This window comes from Rattus rattus, chromosome 6 (assembly GCF_011064425.1).
Source record: "Rattus rattus isolate New Zealand chromosome 6, Rrattus_CSIRO_v1, whole genome shotgun sequence".
In the NCBI taxonomy this organism is placed as follows: Eukaryota; Metazoa; Chordata; class Mammalia; order Rodentia; family Muridae; genus Rattus; species Rattus rattus.
In genome coordinates, this window is record NC_046159.1 from 104856066 (window position 1) to 104882692 (window position 26627).

Below are 26627 nucleotides of genomic sequence, written 5' to 3' on the forward strand. Positions count from 1 at the left end.
TTCTTTTTTTTTCTGGGAGCAAATGAGCCTATTATTTATGAAAATTTAAGTAACTGTACCAACTAAGGACTCATATTCTAAGGACTCGTCCAGCACTGTATGATTGGCATAATGCCAGAAGGCTTTGGTCTGTAGTTAATTTTCATATATAAATGACAAAAAATACAACATAACCATCAAGACTACCATAAGCTTTAGTAAGAAACTGAATTTGTGATATGCAAACTTCAGATTCGTGGAGCCACTGAAATGTTCTGGAGTCTGTTTCGTCACTGAGGGGAAATTTGTTCATAATGCAGAAGGGTATAGGATCAGAGTTGGAAAGAGAAAAAACTGCTTATGAACTATCTTAAGGAAATTTAGGGTAACAGAAATGAATGGGACTGTGTGAGCGAAGTTCTTATTACTAAATTTACTAATTAAGCAGAGATGAAATTTGAAGATTATTTTACCTATTGATCATGTTCCTCGTATACCAGACAGAAGGGTAAGACTCCTTCAGGAGAGATGTGTAATTACGGTTTAAATCCCGTCCAGCTAAGGAACAGCGATAGTTTCCCACAATCACACCATCTGGATTCAGCATGGGTACCACCTTGAAGATGAAAGTGTCCCGAAGCAAGCGTGCATCACTCGAGTCTCCTAAAATATAATCTAGGAAGCCTTTCATGATCCAAGAGCTGTTGGTCTCCCCTGGATGGACCCTTGCAGTCAAAATCACAGCCTTGCGCTTTGCGTCACTAGTCTTCAAGGGAGTAGTTATTGTCAAGACATACACCATATTCCTAGCAAGTGTGTGACACAAGACACGTATTTTACAGAACTTTGATCTCACTGGGTCACTGTTGATGCCAGAAAGGTATTCTTGAAGGTTGGAGTAAGTGTATGGATAGCAGTGAGCAAAGTAGCAAGTGTCCTTGCTGTGTGGAAACTGAAATGTCCATGTAAGGGAAAAAAAATGACGCCCATCTTGCCCAAGGTTATTTTTATAGTACTTGATCTGGTCTCCTATTCTCTGCCAGCCAATTTTATGGGTTTTGGCTTCTTTTTCAGAATAGAACAGTGGCCTCATACCCCGATTGTAAAGACTAGCAGGCTTGGTAAAGTTGACAATAGTGAATCTGTAGACTATTTCTGCTCGGGTATTAGTGACCTGGAAATAGTACCACTGAGTGTGCTTATTTGTGAAGAGGTCTGGGCGCACAGTCAACTCGTATTCATAATCTGCACTAATACACAAAAAAGGAAGGAAAAAAAGCACATAAGAATTTAAGAATGGCATTTCAGTTTAAGATACATTAGAAAAATAATCTTATTTTTTTATGTATTTTATTCTATAATCAAAGAAGCTTTCTTGGGAGGAAACAGTGTATACTTAGAAGCTGACACCAAACAACCAAATAATGGAAGTTTTGAAAGTTTTATTTCATAAGAAATTGATCATGATTTAAATATGTAGCCTTAGCATTCATTCATAAGCACGGACATTCAATAATACTTTGTAAGTTTCAATACAACTATTTCCTATAAAATAAATGGCTAAAGAGTTATTGGAACTGAAGAAAAAAATCAATATTTGATTTTTTTCCTTCAAGCACACTCTAATAATTCTAGTTCTATGGGTATAAAATAACTATTTTCAAGAGAGGACCAAAAGTACATGTAAAGTAATATAATTGCATAGATTGCAAAATTTGAATGCCCAGTTAAAAAAGATTCTGAAGGGGCTGGGATTTAGCTCAGTGGTAGGCGGTTTGCCTAGAGGCGCCAAAGGCCCTGGAGTTCGGTCCCCAGCTCGAAAAAGAAAAAAAAAAAAAAAAAAAAAAGATTCTGATAGCTATCTGTACCCCAAATTTAGTCACTGAAGACACTTAATGAAGGCAAAGCACTTTTCACTGTAATATTTATGTGGATACTAAAAACTTTACTGTACTTAATTCAGAAACAGTAAGTGGCTGATGACCTACTCCCTCTGATAAGAATAATGAAAACCTACACTTTGACTACCTTCTGTAGATTACCACTCTCAAACCTTGCTTCAAACACCAACGTGTTGTCACAGCTATTCACAGGTTGTTTCAAGGGTGTTCGGTTACCCCCAACTCGGGAATACACAAAACAGGGCTCTTTGTAAGCTGGGGAGAGAAGACCAAATCAGCGACAGTAAGACATCCAAGTAATCTCACAGACGACATGTTTCTAGATAATCCACAGTGCATTGTAAGTGCTTTCTCAGAAGAAAGTTGTAATATGCAGCACAGGCATATCACACAGCATATTGAACAGAATGACAAAACATACTACATCAACATCTGTGGGCTGTAATAAAAGCTGTACATAAAGAGAGCTTACAGCTCCAAATGCATGTGAGTTTTAAACACTAGACACATTTAAAATCAGAGACAAAATTGTGGATTCTGCTAGGACACAAAAACACTAGAAAGTGCATTTTCTTAGCCTTTGAATAGCAAAAATACTACTGTGAGAAATTTTACAATGCTTTTTTGAACTACTGAAAGTTCCGTTTCCTGTGGCTGCAAGACAAATTCTGACTTCAAAATTTAAGGCCCTTCTAAAGGAGAGATGGATCATGGATGTTGGCTTATTTTGTGTAGACCACAATGAGGAACATTCACTTAAAAACGGATTCAGTGAGGGCTGTCCAGATGGTCAGTGGGTAAGAGGACATTCTGCTCTTGGAAGGAACCTGAGTTTGGGTGCCAGCACTCACAGGCATTAGGTGGTTCACACTGCCTGTGACTCTAATGCCCGTGGCCTCCACTACACCTGCACTCATGAGCACACATCCACACGACAGACATATAACTTAAAAACAAACATCTTCTAAAAAGGTTTAACCCGTTATCGGAAGGTGGAATGTGGGCTAGAAAGAGAAGATATGTGGGCAGACTCGCCGAGAAGACATGAAGGACAAGGGTATAGGGGGATTATGTACCTACAGAAGTTTTTCTTATGGACATACCCAGATATTCACAAAAATTTTTCTACCTACCTAGATCATCTCTCTCTCTCTCTTTCTTATGTAACAAAAATCTTAAATTCTTGTGAAGTAAGGATGATAAACATTGTTAGCTTTAGGGCACTGGTATTCATATGCAATATCTGGGAAAAGAAAACTGTTTCCAAAATCCCAAATCCTTTACTATTTGGGGCTAGGCAGGCAGGAGTTACCGGGTGGAAGCAGCTGTTCTGCTGCTGACACTGGTACACTGCAGAGGCCTCCTGTCTGAGAACCAGGGACATGGTGTATGACTATGGTTTAATCAGAACCACAGGCTTCACACTCTGTCTCCCTAAAAGTCTAAGAGGCCATGAGGAAAAAAATAACAAGGACTTATGAATTGGAGGTACAGGGTTCAGAGAGAATCTCTCTGCAGTGTAAAAGCTAAGAGTGATGCAGAACTGAGAAACTCCCTCTGCATCATTCTAAGTGGTGATGTAGGAGGTCTCAATCCTGTGATGCTGTAAAGGTAAGAAGACTAACAGAAATAAATAGAATAAACAGAATACTAACTTTGTCCACAAACTGAATCATCGTCATTGTCACCCCCTCCCCTACACTTAAAAGAGTTAGGTCCTGGGATTTTTTTTGTTTTCAATTTTCACACATAAAAATTATTTGCTTTTCTTTACCACCTAGATAAGATCTCCAGCTTTCAGCCAGAGGACTTCAACACATACATGTCTTCATGTACATACACAGAGAAAACACTACAGACATGGGTCAAGAGGAAAACTACATAACCAGTCTAATATGATGAAGATGCCGGCTCTATCAGGTAAAGAATTCAGAAGGAGCAAATGTGTTAAGGACCAACCATAAAAGGATGTGCAAGGGCAACGGGGAATGTAAGAAAGCATCGGATAGAATATGACAATGAAAAGCAGTAATGTAAGTTGAAACTGCCTCTGATGAGCTTCTCAGGAAACTATAGAGAAAAGGAAATGCTTGATAAAAATGACAGCGGTGAACAGAAACAGTCAAAACTCAGGCAGGAGTTTCTTACAACAAAAGCAACACAAAGCAAGCAAAATAAACACGTAGGATCTAAGAACTGTTAGACAGCACCAAGTAACCTAACATCGTCATGACTGACATCCTAGGAGAGGGTTAAGCAGAAAAAAATAGCAAAGAAACAATAGTTGAGATTCTGACATTAGTCACTGACACCAAAAAAAGTTGTAAAAAAGCATAAAAGTAGAGACTACACATGATCCAAAAGAAGTTAAACAAAACAAGGCCCAAGTGAAGATGTAAATCCTTAGAAGGGGGAACAAAATGGTCATGGGAGGCAGAGGGAGGGAGGGAACTGGATGGTAGAGAGGGGGTGGGAGGTGGGGGAGGAAGGATCAGGTATGGGTATAGACAGGAGAGAGGCCCAGAGTGCCAGGAGTGTATTTATTTTAAAATGTTTTAAAGAGTTATTTGTGTTCGTATGTATATTTGCTTGGGAGGTGCCTTTTCATTCCTTAAAGGTTCTAGGGTCTAGAAACCATCCCAATTTCTTACCTAGGAGATAGGTCATTGTTCTGATGATAGCCCCCTATTGCTTCACTATTTGTCTCCCTCACATCTATTTCTGTTGTAAATTCATTAAATCTCCTTAAGCTTTCTTAAAGTTACTTCATGTAAACTGTCAGGATTCTTGCTAACTTACACCACTTAATGGTTTGTTTTTTTAAGACCTTATTTCTATTATGTGTAAAAGCTCTAAGGCAGGTTAGTCATGTAAATATTTGAAAAAAAAACTCTAAAAATTAAGAGGTATTTGATCACTTCAGTGTTTGGATATGTGTGAATATGTGATTTCTGGGATTGTCACTGTATAGAAACAGTTGGTGTAAATTTTCTTTGGCATGCTTGTCTTCTCAATATGCATGCCCTAGAAGTTATTTTAATATACAGAAACAACAAGACACCAAGCTCTGATGATGAAATATTCATAAGGGTCCCATAATTCCTGATGTTTTTGCTTCAGCGACAGGTTAGGACCCTGTCCCAGACTTCTGTTGGGTTTTAGCATGCAGTATCATAAAGGGGGATAAGACTGTTTCATTTGTAGAGTTCTCAGAGTGCCAAAGACTGATCTGATTGTTAAAAACTCTTTCCTGGAATATAATCTTGAATCTTATTGGCAATGTGGACTATATTATTTTCTTTCAAAGATGGTAACATTAAAAAAATCAACAAACAAGAATGAAATTAATGGGAAATCATTTAAATGACTTTTACTGAAGATAGAGAATAATAATTTTGCAGATAACATTACTAGATTTGTTTTTTAAAACATACAAAACATTAATTCATTCTATATGTAACTCTCCATTTTAATAAACAGCATATTTTGAAGATGTCTTCAATAACTTAAGCAGCACTAAACATTTGAATTAATACGTAGCCATATATTTTTAAGGCAATAGGAGCTTCCTAGTTATTTGGAAGTTCCCTCTATAGATAACAGTACAAGCCTAATTAAGACATCAAGACACCAACCATATTTTACAGGAATGTTTTAGAGAATATGCCCACCATCTTCAGCTAGGTAAACCACGGTGTCTTCCTTGGAGTTTGGGTAAACAGGTTCTATTTCCAGGCCTGTTGGGACATAGACTGGCTCAGGAACAAAAGGAGTCCACTCTGGAAAAAATAAGGGGACATTCTTTAAATATGACTTCAAATGAATTATTAATGTATGCTTTCATGCTCTACCGACTGAGCTAGCCGGGCTCTTAATGTATGCTTTCAAATTACTAACTGATACACACCTAGCCTAAAATGTAATGCTTTATGTAGGGATATATTTTTAGCAAGGGTTCATGACATGTAATAACACCATCACACTGTAACACAGCTCATGGATGTGTACACTGTCCTAGATCACTGTCTAGTTCAGCACCAATTGTTCTATGCCAATCAGCTCTACAGTACACTGTCTATTTCTCTGTAGTCCTTCATGCCGTGTTTATCCCTTCTCTGAGTATATATATTGCTTCTTCCACCTTTTACTTTCTGCTCCCTTTGTCTTCAGCCTTTTGCTTGGTAATAATCCCTTATAAACATATTTATGGTTCTTCTCCCTCCAGAGAGGGTGAATATTCTTAGACAAATTTTTGTGGGGGATTAAACTGACTCTATAGATTACTTTGGGGATAAGTGATGACTTTAAGAGTATGAGCCTTCCAAACCATAAATACACCATCTCCCTCCCTATTAGTTACTTTTTAGTCTCTGTGATCCAACAGCTGTCAGAAACTTAAAAGTCTTCCTTTTTGTGTGTGGTTTCATTGGGTTCATCCATCATGGCGGGGAAGGCACAGTAGAGAGGCTCACATCACATCACTGAGGACCAGGGAGCAGAGAAGAGATGCTGGCGCTCAGCATGCTTCCTCCTTTATCTTATCCTGTTCACAAGCTCATGCCATAGTGCTGTCTACATTAGGTGGGTCTTTCCAGGCTCAACTAGTCCCTTCTGAAAATACCCTCCATTTCCTTAAATCTTAAAAAAATATGTATTCTTAGTGCTGTGTGGTTATATATAAGACTTCTATGTCCTTTGTCAGATTTATTCCTAGGTAGTTGTTTTTAATTTATTTGGAAACAATTGAATATATGTGGAAAATGTGCCAGAATTGTTTACCTAAAATACTTAGCACAGTACTAAATTCTTTCCAAATACTTGTGAACTTTTTTTTTTAAGATTTTATTTATTTTATATAAGTGAGTACCCTGTCACTCTCTTCAGACACATCAGAAGAGGGAATCAGATTGTGTTGCAGATGGCTGTGAGCCCCATGTGGTTGTTGGGAATTGAACTCAGGATCTCTGGAAGAGCAGTCAGTGCTCTTAACCACTGAGTCATCTCTCCAGCCCACACTTGTGAACTTCTAATAAAGAAATCCCCCTCTACAGCCATTAATACAACCATCAAGATGATCAATTTTAGTTTGTGACTAGTGTGTGTACAGATCTTAGATTCCAACAGAGATTTTACTAGTTGTAGCAGAAGCAATAGGAAACACTTTAGAATTGCACAATGCACTTAATTATGTTTTCATTTGTAATTTAGAATTTTGAAATAGAAATCTCATTCTGCATTTCAGGCTGACCTTAAACTTAAGGATCTTCCTACCCCACCTCCTGATGCTGCAGTTAGAGGTGTGTGCTACTACAATGGACCTCATACTGTGTGTTTATCATCTTTCAATCTGGGATAGGTTTTCAGTAATTATCTGAGTGACATTTCTGAAAACTATAGCCATACTTCCAATTTCAGCTAAGAGATGGGTAGAATACACACAGAATATTACCCTCCCCCTTACAATAAAAAAGAAACTAGATGAATTTCAGTTTATTTTATTGAATCTACTAGAGTACTGAAGTTGGAGGCTACCCAGGTTTTCCAAAATCTGGGAAAACAAAGGCAGGCATCTAAGAGATGAGCAGCCCCTGAGCACCTGCCTGTCTAAATGCTGTTGACTCCATAGACTGTTAAAAGGGCATAGTCGCAGGCTTTTTACATAAATCACGAGTATGTAAAGTCCCTTCTTGGAGAGGGGGATATAGGATACAGAGGGTTCCTGCTTCCTGATGTCCCCCATTAACTTGTAACAAAATTCCATCAAGGTATGTCATCCATTTTTTTCCACATAGAACAAGACATGTAACATAGAACAGAATACCCATCATATTTGGGGAAAGGGATCAGAATGCATAACCTTAGTTAGAGGGCAGTCATATAATATTACTTTTATATATTGGTTACTTATTTGTGATTATACATTGGCACACACATCCTACAGGATGAGTAAGAAGGTCAGAGAATAGTTTGTGGGAATCAGTTTTTAATTTCCACAACATGGGTTCTGGAGACTGAACTCAAGTTCTTAGATGTGGCAGCAAAGTGTTTTTATACACTGAGCCATCTTGCCTGCCCCATGTCTCTCTATATATATTTCAAATTCTCATTCCGTATAGATACAATCACACAATATTTATTTTCTTTTGTCTGAGCATGTTTGCAAGATCCATCCATCCTGTAGCATGTTTTTAATACTTCATTCTTTTTTATAGCTAATTGTTATTTCATTACGTAGGTATACCACATTTAGTTATCTATTTATCTCTTGATGTACTATGAATAGTACTCGTATTGACACTTGCTTTTGTTTGGGCACATTTTATTTCTTCTGGGTGTACATGGGTTGAAAATGCTGACTCAAATGCTAACTGACTTTCCAAGGATATGCTAAACTGTCCAAAATGACTGACCAGCTTTACCTTCTCTCCAGTGTCAGGCTTCCAGTTTCTCCTCATCCTCACCAACGCTTGCTGTGATCTGACTCTTTGGTCCTAGTCATCCTAGTTCCTGTAAAGTGGTATCTCAGTGTAGCATCAATTTGCATTTCCTTGATGGCTAAGATGTTGAACATCTTTTCAGGTTTATTGGCAGTCTGCTTAAGTTCCATGTAGAAATGTCTTACTGGATCATTTGTGTGGATTCTTCAGGAGAGGCACTGATGACAGCAGTATATCTTTAGGAGTCATTTTATTATTATGTTGCTATAGTAGTATCATCGTGTATTGGGGTTTCCTTAGGCCCAGGGGCTATCTAGTCTCAGGTTCTTGGCTACTTTAGTAGTTTCAGGTATAGGTTCAATTTTATAGAGTAGGCCTTAAATCCAGTAAAAAAAGTGAATGTCACTCCCACAAACATTTGAGTCATGATTTCACTACTGTGGCTTGCAGGTTCTGTTACAGGTTGCAGGGTATGTAGCTGGGTGACATTGATAATTACCTTTCCTTCCAATAGCATGAAGAGTACCTTCCAAGACTAGGACTGCTTGTTAGTAGGGATGAAAGTACTAGTAAGGCATCAGCTCAGCTTTTCTGTGCTTAATGATGTAAGTGTTGCCTTCAGCAACAGGTTGTGGAGAGTAACCAATAACCTGGGCAATAGTTTCTTGTATTTGGGGAGTGCTATAGGACCCCTTTGATCAATAACTCAACAAGATGCAATGCATTCCTGACACTGGAAGTTTTACTTGGTGGCATAAGATGTCTAGTTGGGGAATTCTCTCCTCTATTATTTGGTGTCTCAATTCAGATTCCTTTCATACACACATATTTTTAAACAGGTATCATGAATGAGGTAACTCAGACCTAAAATATTGTGTTTTCTCTTATATGTAGATGTTAGCTTTCAAAATTTTATTATGTGTGTCACAATCTAAATAGCCACAGAAATTAGGTAGCTAGTAAGGGACTGAGAGAAAGAGAGGATTTCCCAAGTCTAGAATTTGGAGGAATAAAGGGGAAACCATTAGAAAGCATCTTCTCTAACTTAATAGTTCTCTTGAACGTATAAAGCTCTCTACTTGGATGAAATATAATTTACTGATTTTCGCTCTTATTCTTGTTTTGGTGTTATACCTAGAATCCATTTTCCCCTTTATGCTTCTTTATATAGCTTTATAATTCTGCCCCTTATATTTAGATTTTGATACTTTTTTTTAATTTGGAGTTAGGTGATAAGGGTCAAGTTTTATTATTCTGCCTGTAATTTATCCAGTTGTCTCAGAACACTTGTTAAAAGACTAGTCTCTTACTGAATAGTTTTGTGACCATTGACGTGTCGGTTGATCCTGATTTTTGCTTGTTGTTTTCTTTTGAGGACAGGGTTTTTCTGTGTGGCTCTGGCTATCCTGAAATGTGTTCTGTAGCCTGGCCTCAAACTCAGGGATCTGCCAGTCTCTGCCTCTTGAGTGCTGGTATTAAATGCATGTGCCACACACACACTCAGCAATTCTGCACTTTAATTGTATTCACTTGTCTGTCACATATGCTAATGATAAAATAGCTCCAAACTGTCAAAATAAACTATTGGTTTACAATGAAATCTGAAAGTCCTTGACTTGGTTCTTCAAGTTCTATTTTACTTTTTGCTATTCAATGTTTGTTTAGTTTCTACATAAATTTTAGTACCAATATGTCAAGTTTTACAAAGTAATGGTTGATATTTTAATGAGAACTGAAATGTTTGATTTCTGCTGCTGTGATAACACCCTGACTTTCAGTAGAGGGAAGGTGTACTTATCTTACACTTCCAGAGTTCCAGGTTATCGTCTATCACTGAGGAGACTATGAAGCAGAGACTTAGGCAGCTAGTCACATCATTTCCACATCAAGAGCGGAGAGGAGTGAGCGCATGGATGCTGCTCACTTTCTAGGTTGCTTATGCTCAGCTAGCTTTCCTTACTTATAATACAGCCCAGAACCACCTGCCCAGAGCATGGTGCTGTCCACAGTAGGTTGGGTCTTCCCACATCAACCAATAATCAGACAATCTCCTACAGTTTGTTGACAGATCTAGGCAAGTCCTCAACTGAGACTCCCTTTTATTTTTTGGTGCTACTTTAAGTGGAATTATTTTCTTAAGTTCATTTTTTATGGTGTTCTACCTTTAGTCCCAGCTATACCACTCTTGGGCATATACCAAAAAGATGCCCCACCATGCCACAGGGGCATGTGCTTCACTATGTTCACAGCAGCCTTATCTATGATCGCCCATGATAACCAGAAGCTGGAAACAACCCAGATATTCCACAACAGAATAGATACAGAAAATGTGGTTCATTTACACAATGGAATACTACTCAGCTATTAAGAACGAGGACATCATGAATTTTGCAGGCAAATGGGTAGAACTAGAAAATATCATCCTTAGTGAGGTAACTTGGACCCAAAAGGATATGCATGGTATATGCCCTCACTAATAAGTGGATATTAGCCAAAAATGTACAGAATTCCCAGGATACAGTCCAAAGAATTCAAGAAGGATAACAAGCTGAAGGGCTCAAGTGAGGATGACTTGGGAGGGAGAAGAAAGCAACCACAAGGGGGGAAGAAGGGAGGAACCTAGGAGGGAAAGGCGACAGGGAAGGGAAGAGGGGAACATGATTAGATATTGGATGGGAGAGAAGGACTGAAGCCCTGAGGGCCAGCAGAAAGAATGCAAACAGGCAGCCTCGGGAGGCAGGAGGTAGAAGGACCCTCCAGAATATACCAGAGACCTGGGAGGTGAGAGATGCTCAGGACTCAAGGGAGGGACCTGAGATGAAATGCCCTACAGTGGGGTGAGGGAACTTGTAGAGTCCTCCAGTAGAAAGACAGGTCATCAGGGAGGGATAAGTTGCCATCCCAGTCAAAAACTCTAACCCAGAATTGGTCCCGTCTGAAAGAACTGCAGGGACAAAAATGGAGAAGAGCCTTAGGAAAAGGAGGTCCACGACAGGCCCAACATGGGATCCAGCTCAGGGGGAGGCCCCAAGACCTGACACTACTACTGATGCTACAGTGTGCTTACACAGGGGCCTATCATGACTGCCCAACAAGCAGCTAAAGAGTCAGATGCAGACTTTTACACCCAACCAGTGGAGAGAAGCTTGTGGCCCCCTGTGGTTGAGTTAGGGAAAAGCTGGAAGAAGCTGAGGAGGAGGGCCACCCTATAGGAAGACCAGCAGCCTCAACTTACCTGGATCCTGGGTCGATCTCTCAGACACTGAGCCACCAACCAGGCAGCATACACCTGCTGATATGAGGCCCCCAACACATATACAGCAGACTACTCCAGGTCTAGGTTCAGTCAGAGAAGATGCACCGAACCCTCAAGAGACTGGAGGCTCCAGGAAGTTTAGAGGTCTGGTGGGGAGGGTGGGGTGGGACATCCTCGTGGAGATGGGAGGCGAAGGGCAAGGAGGAGGTATGGGATGTGGGATGTAGAACAGTTGGAAGGTGGACTGGGCGGGGGATAAAGTCTGAACTGTAAAAAATGATTGGAGAATAAATTAAAAAATAATTTGGTAGCCTCAACAACCAAGTAGGTTAAGAATAAAGAAGTGCATTCCTCATGCCTGTGTCTGTCTATATTTGTATCAGTATCTGTACTTCTATCTCTGTCTACAGCTCCAGCATCTTTGTAGCTCTATCCATATTTTCAATTTTCCAAGTACCTTAAAAAAGAAAGATCATTTCCCCCTTCAGTGTATTTTTCTTGGTGCCTTTGCTAAAAACAAACAAACAAACAAACAAAATAAACAAACAAACACAAAAACAAAAGAAATTCCTCTCCGCAGCTGGTTGTAAATAGATGGACTTCTGGATCACCTCAGCGACCCCAGGTCTGTGTGTCTGCCTCGGACAGTGCTATCCAGTGGGCTTTGTAGTGATCAGACTCAGGGCCTTGCACAGGCAAGTGAGCTGCGTCCCCAGTCCTACCATGTTGTTTTACTATTGTAACCTGAGTTTATTTTGAAATCAAATTTTGTGATGTTTTAAGCTCTGTTCTAAAACTCATTAATAAGGTACCAATTAAATTATGGTGCATTTACTTAATGAAATCTAATGGTGTATATGAGCTAATATGGAAAGACTTTCACAACAGATGATTGTGTATACAATTGGGCTAGAGAAAAGTTCTGTTTCTGTCTCCATGGCACACTGGTGTCCAGCTTTGCATCTTGGCTAAGGACAGTAAGAGCAGTAGATGGACTGTTCAGGTTTTGGACTGCCCTGGTAACCCCAAACCTTTATATACAATGCCTTTATTTGGCAGCACAGTTAAGCACGCTGTTCTAATGACGTGATGGCAGAGGCGCAAGACCTCGGCTGCGTTTTGCCTTAGTTTCTGAGGCAGAGAGATTCACTGCACAGATGTTAATGTTTTTAAAAGAAGTCATGGTGTGTGTGTGTGTGTGTGTGTGTGTGTGTGTGTGTGTGAGAGAGAGAGAGAGAGAGAGAGAGAGAGAGAGAGAGAGAGAGAGAGAGAGAGAGAGAGAAAGAGAGAATTGTTTTGAAGATTCTGGGACCTTATATACCTTGATGGTTTCTTGGCTCCAGCATTTTGCCAGGGTTCCTTTGTTCTGAACCCTTCCTCTGACTTTAAATGAAAGTGATGAACTAGCAGAGCCCTGTTTAGTCTTGTATGCCCGTCAAATATCTAAACTTATTTTAAAAAGCAATTTCAAAGGAATGTGCAAAACCATGGAAAGCAGACTTTTTGAAATAGTAGCAAGTAGGGAAAATAGACAAAGACCCCTGGGAACAGATTTCAGTTCTTCCTGCACAAAGGACGTGTGGATGCTGCAGTCTAATAACCTGCACAGCCTTCAGACCTGCAGGACACAGACTGAACAACAGCATGGCACAGCCCCCAGATGAGGCTCTCAACAGGCACAAGTGCATCACTAGGAGCTTTGATGTTCCCCTCAGGACTCTGGGGATCTTGGGAAGCCAATGCTGAGAAAGGCTACATCTGCACTTGTACATGGAACATTTACACCTTCATTCAGGATGGAAGCTGAGCTTATAAAGCTCAAATTCTACTTAACACATAAGGAAACCCGATATGCAGCACTGGAGAATTCAGTTAGTCTTAAAAATAGGAGTTTGGTAAGAAAATAGATTTAGAATTAGTAGAAGCCAGAAATATAACTGTTCTAATCTGAAAGCGTAAAACTGGAAGTGTATCAGGTAACCAGAATGTAGAGACTTTCTCCATCCTGAGGCACTGCTGAAGCTTGGGCCAAGTGAAGGTTGAGAATAAGTGCTAGAAACACAATAGGGTGCACCAAGGATGTGAAAGTGGGTTGTCCAGCTAGAGAGAGGCAAAGTTGCTAAGGGGAACCAGCATGGGGTAGAGGAACACTGCTAAGCAGTGATATACTGAGGCCTTATTTCCCTCTTCTCACTGGGTCTCTTCTGCGCTCATACTTTCACCATTCCCATAGAAGAGAACATGACAGAGGCTACAGGAGAAGCAGGAGGGGCGTTTCTTCTCCAAGTCATTTCCTTTCTCACCGACATAGCTACAAAAATGGGGTTATGAAACAGAAGCAAGGCATAGAAATGACTTCACTAAGTTAAGATTTAGTACATGCTGCTGGTTTTTTGTTTTGTTTCTGTTTGATTTCTATACTTTTCGCCCTGATATATGAACAAAAATAAGTAGGGTGAAAAAAAGAGCTGAAAGGCAAGCAGAAGACACCCTAAGCTAAGAGAAATATACACTGAAGACACGTCTGCAAACAAGCGGTGCTTGTATCAGTAAGTATGAGTTCTAATGTATTTCTAGACCTAAAATTTGGACGTTGAGAGAAAATTTGGCTTCCTTCTCTATAAGCAAAACCACGATTGCTTTTGCTTCTCTGTGATCCGTATCTACTGACTACCTGTCTTGCTATGATACTTATCTATCTAGAACTAGATAATGAAAGAAGAAAATTTAGCTTTTAAGACCTCCTGAGTAGTATTTAACTTCAGAAGGCTGTAATAAGTACAGATTGGTTTTGATTTATCCACTCACACGTGTTTGTCCTAGTTCTACATGGTAATAGCACATGTGGACTCTACAATCAACAAAGGAAGAATCACAGCAGAAGGTGTAGAGCATTGAGGATGTTTTTGACCGTCATTATGTCCACTGTCTTTTCTAGGAGAGTAGAAAACAAATTTGAAAATATACACAAAGAAACAGCAACAAAACCCACTTTAAGTAGGTCTTCTTCAGTCCATCCATGTCAGCTGAAGGAAAGAAACAGTAAGTAGTAAAGAAAAAGGCAGCGACAAAGGATTGAAGAGGAGACTGGGGGCCAGGATGGGGGAGCAGAAATGAGTGCAACTGTAGATCATGAGCACTCTGACACTTTGCCATAGTCCCAGTATACTGCCTACGATAGTCATGTCTAAAGCTAGTTAGATAAAGGACTTTTGTTTATCTGAAACAGGCTCTGGTGATATGTAGCCCAGGGTAGCCTGAACCTGCAATCCTGACTCAGCCGTCTGTGTGCAGAATGACAGGTGTGCACCACTCTGCTCCATTCTGGCAGACGGTTTTAACCTTTCCATTTAAGCACAGTGATGTGTGCATAATCTGAGCTGAGATGCCCATAAGTATAAAATGCATACCAGATTTGGATGACTTTGTGTAAAGAGAAAGTGAAATATTTTTGATAAAGTTTAATAGAATATATTCTGAAAGTAATTCCACTTTTAAACTTGTATAGCTAGCAGGACATTTTTTATTATATACATGGCTTATGTTATACTTCTGGAATACAGTTGTTACATCATTAGTGTCCTCATTAACATCAAGATTGATACGTTTGCTAATGTCTGAATCCCCTAACTTCTAAAAACATACCAATATGCTGGACTTTTTCATCAATGACCTCACAGTGGTATGGCCACCGTGTTGGGCTCAGCGGACCAGAAGAAGAGACGCCATATAAATCTCGTGGTTCTCGAAGGCGTGGTACCCATCTTCCTAGCTGATACTCCAATAAAATCTGTGTAGTCCGAGGAAAGAATGGGTCACCAATAGAATCAGCTGAAAAAAAATTCAAATACAGTCATGAGAGACCAGAAGGAACATACCAATTCCGGCATGTATCCTATAGTTCTTTTCTTTTTAACCTACTTAATTTATGCATATGTATAGATATTGTTTTAACTATTTAATAATTCAGGATATAATAAATATCTAAATGAAATTTTATAAAAACTGATTTTCATAATAAGTAAAAATCTGTTAACCTATGTACTATTATTTCACAGTGACTTCTTACCAATATTTCCAGAGTGTCTGTCTCTTCTAGCTTTCCTAGTAAGTCATCTAAATTTGACTTTTAAACATGTGTGTGTGTGTGTGTGTGTGTGTGTGTGTGTGTGTGTGTGCGTGCAAGAGCCTCAGAGGTCAGAGGGCAATCCTTGATGTCATCCTCAAGAGTACTGTCTACCTCCATCAAGACTGGGTTTCTCACTGGCCTAGATAGAACACACTGATTAGGCTCAACCAGTGAGCCCTACAGATCTTCCTGTCTCATAGACATGTCCAATGCTGATAATTATGTTTTTTTTTTTTTTTTTTTTTTCCGGGGCTGGGACCCGAACCCAGGACCTTGCGCTTCCTAGGCAAGCGCTCTACCACTGAGCCAAATCCCCCAACCCCGATAATTATGTTTTTATTTGTAATTTAAAATTTTGAAATACAGTAAGTCCTTATGTTAAAGAGTCCTTCACAAAGTAACTACTACTTTCATTCATTATTTTCTAATATCAACCCTAATCCTGGCTTACTTAAAACTGTCCTGAAAAGTTTAAACTCCAAAGCGGTTATATTTCTTTCTCCCTACCCACCAGAATAATCACTATTTTATTAGATCTGCATTTTTTCAGTTTCTTTATCCTACTTTTTACCCACTAGAACATTCATGATTAAAAAGGGAGGAAAATACATATAGATGAGTTCAAACCTGTTAGTAGTGTACACTGATGAATATCATCACTTACAAATTTCATGAATGAATCCTCATCCTGAAACAAAAGAATTTTAAAATTTAAGAACCAATAGTAACAAAATCCATGGTTTTCTTTAACATCTACATAACTACTTGTGATTGTCTTTAATCTTTAACAAATGGAAGATGCCATGGTTATTTGGGTTACTAGCCCCAAAGCAGCCCCTCCAATACAAGGGAACCTTAGCATTTGCATCTTTATTCCTCTTCCACAGATGTGGTGGTTTGGATATGCTTGGTCCAGGAAGTGACACTATTTGGAGATGTGGCCCTGTTGGAGTAGGTGTCACTGTGGGCATGAGCTTAAGACCCTCATGCCAGCTGGCTGGAAATCAATCTTCCACTAGCAGCCTTCAGATGAAGATGTAGAACTCTCAGCTCCTCCTGCACCATGCCTGCCTGGATACTGATATATTCCTGCCTTGATGATAATGGACTGAACCTCTGGACCTGTAAGCCAGCCCCAATTAAATGTGGTCTTTATAAGAGTTGCCTTGGTCATGGTGTCTGTTCACAGCAGTAAAACGCTAACTAGGACATCAGGGTAGGCCATTCAATAACTACGGAGAAGGAATAGAGTTTAAAGGAATAAAGTCTTGGAATACTTGGGGAAACAACTGGTGAACACAGAACACAGAAAGTTATGGACTTAGAGAACTATGTATCATTCTGAAGAGATTTTGGAACTTTAAACATATTGTAAATTGTACTTTTTAAAGAAATCTCTTAGAACAGGGTATAAGAGAGACACAATATTTTCAAACGCTACGTCCCCCCTCCTCTTTTTTCTGCGATCCATATCCTTTCCTACGGTATTGAAGAGTCACATTAATGTACTATGGTGAAACATAAGAACCCTGGCTGGAACACCAGGGGTTTGGATATGGTGCCTACTATGTTATAACAGAATTAGCATATAAGGAACAGAGTAGAAATGACTGAAATAAAATCCTAATCATTACATACATTCACAGTGACTTCTTACCAATATTTACAGTGTCTGTCTCTTCCAGCTTCACCAGAATAATCTTACCCAAGATTTTCTCAAGAAAAATCCTTTCCCATTTAAAAAAAATGTTTTTAACTGAAATAGAATTAGATCATTTTGCCCCTCCCATTTCTCCTGCCAATTCCTCCCATTCCCCCTCCCCACTTTCAGGTTGATAGAATCAATTCTTTTTCTTTCTTTCTAAGCAGGGCATTGATCACACAATACGTTTTTCAGTTATTTTCTAACTTCCATGACAAAAATGGACACCATCCACTTTATTTTTATATCAAATTAATTCTACAATATTTTAGTTGGGAATATATACTTTATACTACATTTTACCTCAAATTATGTAGAGTAAAAGAGACATACCAACTCATCGTCATCACTGATACTTCTATCTGAATAGTCTTCCTCTTCTGAATCTTCTGACATCTCTTCTAGTGTCTTTCTTGAGATTTCTTTTATTATGTGGGTAGGCTATAAAATGTCTAAGGAAATTATTTAACAGTTTTTCTTTTAAGCAAAGGTGTGTACATTCTATATTAAATGAATACTACAAAACCGATCAAATTGTATTTAATTAACAGTGATAGATCTCTGAAAACGAAACGAGTAAGGATTCAGGAAATTAACTTCAATTTCAAAGATTAAAAAACAAAAAACAAAACAAAACCAAAACAAACTATCCATTACTGTAAAGCAAGCTTCCTAAACAGACATCTAATACCAAGTGTTCAGTCCTAAAAATATATACACATAAGCAACATTCAACAGACTTCTGCAAGTTGCCTTTATATATTTATTTAAACACACATAATGATAATAATGTGAAAGAGGTTATGAATCTGAGAGGGTTGGATGGGGTAAATGATGTAATTATATTTTAATTAAATAAAAATTTAAAATGATGAGTGGATATGGAATGGGGATGTGAATCTTGGAAGAGTTGGAGAGGGATAAATTTATAACCTCTTAGTATGTTTTATGAACAAAAACTAAAAAGTCTGTTGAAACAAAAAAACACAAAGCATGTAATTTAGTTGGAAAACTTTCACAATATATAGCTAGGCCATTTACACTTTATATTTATAATTAAACAATACACTGCAATAGCAAATCAGGATTGTCCTCAAGCATTAAAAATTATGCAAGAAAAGTTACGATTATTCAGACAATAAAATGTAGCAACAACTTAAAAACTTTCCCCTTCCTTTTTCAGTTGACCCAAGTTTCAGTGTACTGTAACTGGTTTCTCTTAACTTTGATAATTATTGTATATATTTAACTTTAAAATTCAATGACTTCATTTGCATTGAAATAGCCACCAGAAGGTCCTGTGGCGATGACCACTGTCTCTTCTATGCAAACCTGAAATTGCCATTTTTACTAAAATGACATTTTCCTCCTGATGCACATGCCAGTGACTGTGCCTTTGGGGATAACTACAGCTTTGAGTATACGTTTCCACTTTTGTTTGCAATGAAATAATCGAAAGTCTTTGCCAAGCTTTTACACTTTGGAGGATACCAAAAGAATTTACCAATTTCACAACTACCGGTTTATGTTCTCTCTCTAAAAGCGAGGCTTTAGGAGCGTGGGCTGCACACCACCGACAAAAACCTTTCACAGCCCTGTGGTTCACAGAAGAGCGTGTTCTGGGGCGCGGACTGCACAGAAGGCCTCGCGAAGCTTCAACATAAACAACTGCAACCGAGAGAGCGGTTTCTAGGTGACATCGCTGGGCGCAGACCGAAGCTTCAGCCCCGGATGACAGCTCGAAACTGGGACAACCCGCCTGGCGCCCGGCGGCAGCTCTTTACGTGCGCGGACCAGGCGGGCTAGCGCCGGGCGCCGGAAGCGGCGAGCGAGGGGCGCGCGGCCGCGCCAGACCTTCTCCGGGGACAGGACCCACGCAGAACCTCCTCACTCACGCGGGCCCCGCGCTGCCCCGCGCATCTCCCGCGCTCCCCCGCGCATCTCCCGCGCTCCCCCGCGCATCTCCCGCGCTCCCCTGCCTGAGCGGCGCGTCCGCCGCCCGCCTCGCTCCCTCGGCTTCTTCAAGCCTGCCGGTCGTCCCACCCCTGTCGGGAGAGTACTTTAGGATGTACCCCAGGCATCGGGCGACCACAGGGCCAGAGGAAACACCATCGTAATTCAGCGGCCGGGGCTACGCTCTCTATGGAGAGGCGGCCACTTGTTGCCGTGGCAACGGCTGTAGTCTCGCGAGAGTTCGGGAAGGTTTGGCGCTTTCTCCCCCTAGCGACAGCTATGAAGGTGGTGAGACTTTGGCTGGAGAAAGTGATGCGGGGGGATGATGGGAACTCCGGGCTAGGCTTAGGGTTTGAAGAGGTTTGAGTGTTGCAGGCTGGAGGGAGGATTGAGCACTGGAGAAAGGCGTGACAGCAGTTTGTTCGGAGTGACAGTAATTTGCTGGGTGCGCAGAGAAGGCATTAGAACATACGGTTTAAGGCTTGTGTCTGGATGCTCACTTGACTTTTAACAACCTGATGACCACAGGCAAGTTAATTTTCTGGACTAAACCTCATTAATAAAAATGAAGTAATTGTACTTGGAGTTAAAAGGTTGAGTTCCATTCTGCACAATTGAAATCCATCTTTATTCTGGAAATGAAACTCAAATACTTGATCTGGAGCAGTCTTGGCTATATGAGAGTGAATTCTCAAAATATCGGTTTAGAAATTCTTTGTTAGCCAACACTTTTAATCCCCACTTTGCCTTATTTAAGTCAATAAGATACCTCCACAGCAGACTTAGGGTGTGTGTGTGTGTGTGTGTGTGTGTGTGTGTGTGTGTGTGTGTGTGTGTGTACACGTGTATACATCTAACCCTGATTTGTTGGTCATTTTTAACTTTGGTGGATAATACAGTTGGAACAGTTTTTTCAAGCAAAGATTTTTTTAAAAATCCATTATTAGGTGTTCTCTTGGTTCACATTAAGCACTTCAATTCATGCATGGCAAGGACTTAGCATCTCTAGATTTGGTAACTTTCTGGAAATGTGTTTGTGTCAGCAATTCAAAAACTTCAAGACTTCCTCTTTCTTTGGACGTTAGCCTGAGGAGATTAAGTGCACCTTTGATCACAGTCATTTGAAAATTAGTCTCCATATTAGTTTGCTTGGTTTTATGCCACCTGCATATCACTAAAGGTGGCAGTGCTCAGAGAATCTTTGGTTTGAGGGCATCCTCAGAGCTCCAGTACTGAAATTTAATGGCTCCTGTGGAATTGTAAGAATAGAAACATAACCCTACTTGTATCAATATGGGGGGGGCATTCAGAGATAAGATGAAAGGACACCATTGATGTGGGGTTCTCATGGTTGAAACTTAGTGACTCTGTAGGACAGAGCAGAGGACACCCACTCCCAGTTTCTACTAGAGGGTACCATTTGTTCCCTCAGCAAGTCGATCACCAAATGTGTTCCCTTGACTTGCATCACTAGAATCAAAGCTAAACTAGACTTCTTAACACTTACCCAGCTGGTGGTATTGTGTTATTGGAAACAGTAACTAGGCTAAGCCACTCTTTATATATGGAATCTATCTGTTGGACTTTACTCATGGATAAAGGCCATAAAGTATCAGGTACTCAAGATGAAGCTCTGAGAAACAGCCCAGCCAGTCATTGGAAGAGGCAAAGATAGGACTTAAATCGTGTGTGTGTGTGTGTGTGTGTGTGTGTGTGTGTGTGTGTTCAGTCCAACTGTGTACATTAACAAATGTCAACAAAAGAATGCTATTAGTGCATAAAAGAATTACTTAGAAATTCAGCAAAACTTGAAAAGTCACATTCATTTATTATTTACCTGACCTTTACTGATTTACATCAGAGACCATTGGCAGTGGAAGGCTACTGCAGAGAGCCAAACAGTTTTTAATGGAGAGTGCATCCTAATGGGAGAAAACAACAGTAGTACCATGCAGATGATGCAGATGAAAGTTGCTATGGAGAGAAAGAGAGCTTAGCAAGTGCTGGGGGTGAGAAGCCTAGCAGGGTAGTTCTTTAAGATGAGGTGTTTTGCCTCTGTGTGACTCTAACCAAGTAAGTGAAAGATCTGTATGACAAGAACTTCAAATCTCTGAAGAAAGAAATCGGAGATCTCAGAAAATGGAAAGACCTCCCATGCTCATAGATTGGCAGGATTAATATAGTAAAAATGGCCATTTTGCCGAAAGCAATCTACAGAGTCAATGCAATTCCTGACCTCAAGCTGTATTTCAGAGCAATAGTGATAAAAACTGTATGGTATTGGTACAGAGACAGGCAGGTGGATCAATGGAATAGAATTGAAGACCCAGAAATGAACCCACACACCTATGGTCACTTGATCTTTGACAATGGAGCTAAAACTATCCAATGGAAAAAAGCATTTTTAACAAATGGTGCTGATTTAACTGGAGGTCAGCATATAGAAGAATGCAAATTGATCATTCTTATCTCCTTGTAAAAAGCTCAAGTCCAAGTGGATCAAGGAACTCCACATCAAACCAGATACACTCAAACTAACAGAAGAGAAAGTGGGGAAGAGTCTTGATCACATGGGCACTGGAGAAAATTTCCTGAACAGAACTCCAATGACTTATGATCTAAGATCAAGAATCAACAAATGGGACCTCATAAAACTGCAAAGTTTCTGTAAGGCAAAGGACACTGTCAGTAGGACAAAACGGCAACCAACAGATTGGGAAAAGGTCTTTACCAATCCTACATCCAATAGAGGGCTAATATCTAATATATATACAAAGAACTCAAGAAGTTAGACTCCAGAGAATCAAACAACCCTATTTAAAAAATGGGCTACAGAGCTAGACAAAGAATTCTCAACTGAGGAATGTCAAATGGCTGAGAAGTACCTAAAGAAATGTTCAACATCCTTAGTCATTAGGGAAATGCAAATCAAACCAACCCAAGATTCCACCTCACACCAGTCAGAATGGCTACAATCAAAAACTCAGGTGACCAAAAAAACCCAAAAAACAAAAAAAAAACACAAACAAACAAACAAACAAACAAAAAAACCTCAGGTGACGGTAGATGCTAGAGTGGATGTGGAGAAAGAGGAACACTTCTCCATTGTTACTGGGATTGCAGCTGATACAACCACTCTGGAAATCAGTCTGGAGGTTCCTCAGAAAATTGGACATAGTACTACTTGAGGACCCAGCTATTCCACTCCTGGGCATATACCCAAAAGATGCTCCAACATATAACAAGGACACATGCTCCACTATTTTCAAAGTGGCCTTATTTAAAACAGCCAGAAGCTGGAAAGAACCCAGATGTCCTTCAACAGAGGAATGGATACAGAAAATGTGGTACATTTACACAATGGAGTACTACTCAGCTATTATAAACAATGACTACACGAAATTCATAGGCAAATGGATGGAATTAGAAAATACCCTGAGTGAGGTAACCCAGTCACGAAAGAACACACATGTTATGCACTCACTGATAAGTGAATATTAGCCCCAAAGCCTGGAATACCTAAGAAAAAAATTCATAGATCATATGAAGCTCAAGAAGGATGACCCAAATGTGCCATCACATGGTGGAGCATAACCATCTATAATGAGATCTGCTTCTGCTGCCCTCTTCTGGCCTTAGAAGGGAGAACAGAATACTCACGGGAGGAAATATAGCAATAAAGAGTGGAGCAGGAACTGAAGAAAAGGTCATCCAGAGACTGCCCCACCTGGGGATCCATCCCATTTGTAGCCACCAAACCTAGTCACTATTGCTGATGTCAAGAAGTGCTTGCTGACAGGAGCTGGATATCTGTGTCCCCTGAGAGGCTCTGCTAGAGCCTTCCAGATACAGATGAGGATACTTGCAGCTAACCATTAGTCTGAACAAGGGGACCCCAATGGAGGAGTTAGAGAATAGACTGAAGGGCTGAAGGAGGTTTGCAACCCCATAGGAGGAGAACAATATCAACCAACCAGACCCCACCAGAGCTCCCAGGGACTAAACTACCAACCAACGAATATACTTGGAGGGACCCATAACTCCAGCCACATAGGTGGTAGAGGATGGCATTGTCCAGCATCAATAGGAAGAAAAGCCTTTAGTCCTGTGAAGGCTTATTTTCCCAGTATAGGGTAATGCCAGGGTGTTGAGGTGGGAGTGGATGGGTGGGAGTGGGAACATCCTTATAGAAGCAGGGGCAGGGGGTGTAGGAGAGGGGGAAAGGGAATAACATTTGAAATGTAAATACATAAAATATCCAAGAAAAAAATCCTGATGAGGTGGCTACAGAAGCTCCCTGCCCTGGTAGCATGTGAACAGGAGAATAAACCACGTGGTTGACTAGAGAAGACCTTGTTGGAGTGCAGACGCAGCAAGTACTAAGGCTATGGAAGAATCACTAGCTGAAGCTAGTGTCATTTTAAAGACATGCCATGGAATTCCCTCTCCTCCAGCTAAATTTAAATTAGCCTTTGAAACTTCTGCTTTAAATGTTTAAAAATGAGTTCAAAACATTATTCGTATTGGATTTATGGGGTCATTCATGCTACAGTTCACATGTGGAGGTCTGAGGTAATTCTTCCTTCACATAGGTCCTGGGAATTGAACTCGGGTTGTCTGGCATGGTGGTAAGTCCTTTTCCTCCTGAACCATCTCCTGGGCTGCTTGCTTTCTTTCCTTCTTCCTTCCTTTCTTCTCTCTCTCTCTCTCTCTCTCTCTCTCTCTCTCTCTCTCTCTCTCTCAATTCAATTTATTTTATATACATCGTTCTACCACAAGAGGGAAGCAGATCTCATCATAGATGGTTATGCTCCACCATGTGATGGCTGGGAATTGAACACAGGACTTCTGGAAGAACAGACAGTGAACTTAACCTCTGAGCCATCTCTCCAACCACCCTGGGCTTTCCATTTTTAATTTTAAGGTTTTTTTTTATTTTGATTTTAGACAGGAGCATGCACTGGAAGTTGAATTTGTTGTTCTTAAGTTAAAATGAAAATAAGGTCTGGAGTGAACTTCTCAAAGATGTACTGAGTTGTGGCTCCCCACTGTGGGATCCCATCACCGAAAGCTACTGGGCAGACTCATAGAGCCAGTTCCCAACTTTTCAGGAGGCAGATGGAGCCTGAACTAATTCCCTCTTCTTTCACATGACAGTAGGAGTCACAATGAGAGAGAGAGAATAAATACTAACCTGTATTATCCCCAAAGGCACAGTCCTTGGTGTGGACAATCAGGAGCAAAATGTCTTCTTGGTAAAATGGCAAAAGTGTCAGTTATGTTAGGAATATAACTTATTTGAATTATTTCCCATTTAGAGTTTATTAAGCAGACATCTAGATAAGGAAACAAGGTGACCATAGCATTTATTCTTTATGACATCATAGAAGTTAATAATCATAGGGACTTTGAGGTCTTTTCACACAATTTAACTGATGAAGCCATTATAGGAACGGGACGGCAGAGGCTAGACAAGTACTTGTCTGTACCTTCCTTGCACTAAGTGCCAAACCTCTCAAAGTGTCTCCAAGGTCATGTCTTAAGATCTGTTCCACTCAGCAGCTAAGACTCAGTCCCCCCTCCCTCTCCCTCTCCCTCTCCTTCACCCTCTCTCTTTTTCATTTTAAGATTTTTGCTTCTTGTTGAGTTGAGATTAAGACATCCTGGGACTAAAGGGTCAAAAGTCTTCTTACCAGTTGTGACTGGTCAAGTTACCGTCTATTGTTTGATCTCACACACACTTGTCTGTGGACTTCATGAGTAGAGCAATTCAGCTCTCTTAACACCCCACACACACACACACACACACACACACACACACACACACACACACACACACGCTGGGCTGTCTTTAAAGCAAACTTATAGGCAATAATCTGTTGTGATAGACAGGAGTGTAATAAAGAGTGTGGGCCTAGGAATCTATTACTGGTGGTCAACTCCTGTGACTTAACAGTTCACTAATTGTTGGCATGTTTTAAAAGTTCTTTATGCTTCAATTCATTTACCTGCAGAATGGGGATACTAGAGTAGCACCTCTCTCTTTCAGGATTATTCAAGGATTAAAAGGGTGAAGGACATGTCAAATTCTAAGCAATCACCTGTATTTCGCTCACCTGAGGGGGCAGGTTCCAACCATTACTCTCTGACATAACACAATGGCTTTCACGGTATCCTCATGGGATTTCAAGGCTATCCCCTTGGGACCAGTGGCATTGTTAGTCAATACTTTTTACAGAATGTAAATTCTCAGGCTCCAACCCAGACCTATGGAATCAGAAAGGGGTAGACTAGTCTATTCAACAAGTCTAGTAGGTGACCCTGTTCTTCCCTCCATTTTGAGAACCAGTGGGTTATGTGTGGATTCCTTTGGTACTACAGTACCTAGTTGGGTGGCCTGAAATAAAAGTCCATGCCACAGTTTTCTTGTGAACTGGAATCTAAAACCACCTATCTGACAGCGCTCCGAGCTTAAGGGTTGGTCCTACTAAGTGCCCCCATTTGTATTCATGGACAATGTTTGAAGCACTTGTTCTTTGGAAAAGAGGATGAGGGGAGGACCGGAAAAAGGGAGGAAGGGGAGGAAGAGCTAGGTTCTCAAAGCACCGTCTGCCACACGGCAGAGTCACCACAGAATCATTGAAATGCAGGCTCTCACAGTCCATCCAGACCTATTATATGATGTTCATATTTTACAAAATATATTAAGTACTCCTTTAAAACATGCCATGGTAAAGTTCTGCTATTAAATCTGAAGTGGAGTGAAGTAAATGGTCAGCATTCTCTGTGGAGCTGGGACGGATGAGCTAACACACAGACCACAAAGCTGGGAACAATACGATGAACAAAAAGCCCAGATCACAACTTTGTGCTGCCAGATCTAGCCTTTACTTTTATTTTGAAGGAGAAATTTTAAAAACGTCTTGTCAGTTGTCCACTTCTGAGTACTTTTGAATATTTGGTTAGAAAAGTCCCTGTAGTAAGAAGTGTTTTAAATCTGAACTGAGGCAACCATTCTATCACTTGTAATCTTAGTGCTCTCTGAGAGGTGGGGCAGAAGGGAAAGGAGTTCAAGGTCGTTCTTGGCTTCATAAGTTCCAGGCCAGCCTGGGCTACATGAAATCCTGTCTCAAAATGTTGTTTGTTTGTTTTTTACCTTTATAGAGTGAAACCAACTCTCAATGTGAAGTACAAGTGCCTTGCTCTCTTCTCTTTGTTATTATAGATACACTTCTCACAATCAAAGCACCAAAGAATGCATGAGGCAGAG

The 26627-nt window shown here is 40.2% G+C and overlaps 1 protein-coding gene across 10 annotated transcripts in view; it reads right to left on the reverse strand.

The window, feature by feature from the left end:
* Agbl3 (ATP/GTP binding protein like 3) overlaps positions 1-18383 on the reverse strand; it is a 76523-nt gene extending 58140 nt beyond the window's left edge. For 8 of the 10 annotated variants that reach the window (XR_004388315.1, XR_004388316.1, XM_032906781.1 and 5 more), the window contains exons 1-6: positions 17738-18383; positions 16330-16390; positions 15219-15404; positions 5552-5659; positions 1997-2135; positions 453-1229 (exon numbers count right to left, since the gene is read on the reverse strand). Coding sequence is in view for 8 of the 10 variants with exons in the window: in XM_032906781.1 (XP_032762672.1) it covers positions 453-1229; positions 1997-2135; positions 5552-5659; positions 15219-15404; positions 16330-16390; positions 17738-17800 (1334 nt within the window). In the remaining 2 variants the exon portion in view is untranslated. Of the gene's footprint in view, positions 1-452; positions 1230-1996; positions 2136-5551; positions 5660-15218; positions 15405-16329; positions 16391-17737 lie in introns of those variants that run through there. The other 2 variants (XM_032906779.1, XM_032906780.1) reach the window with 2 other exon arrangements.
* Between the last annotated feature and the right edge of the window lie 8244 nt (positions 18384-26627).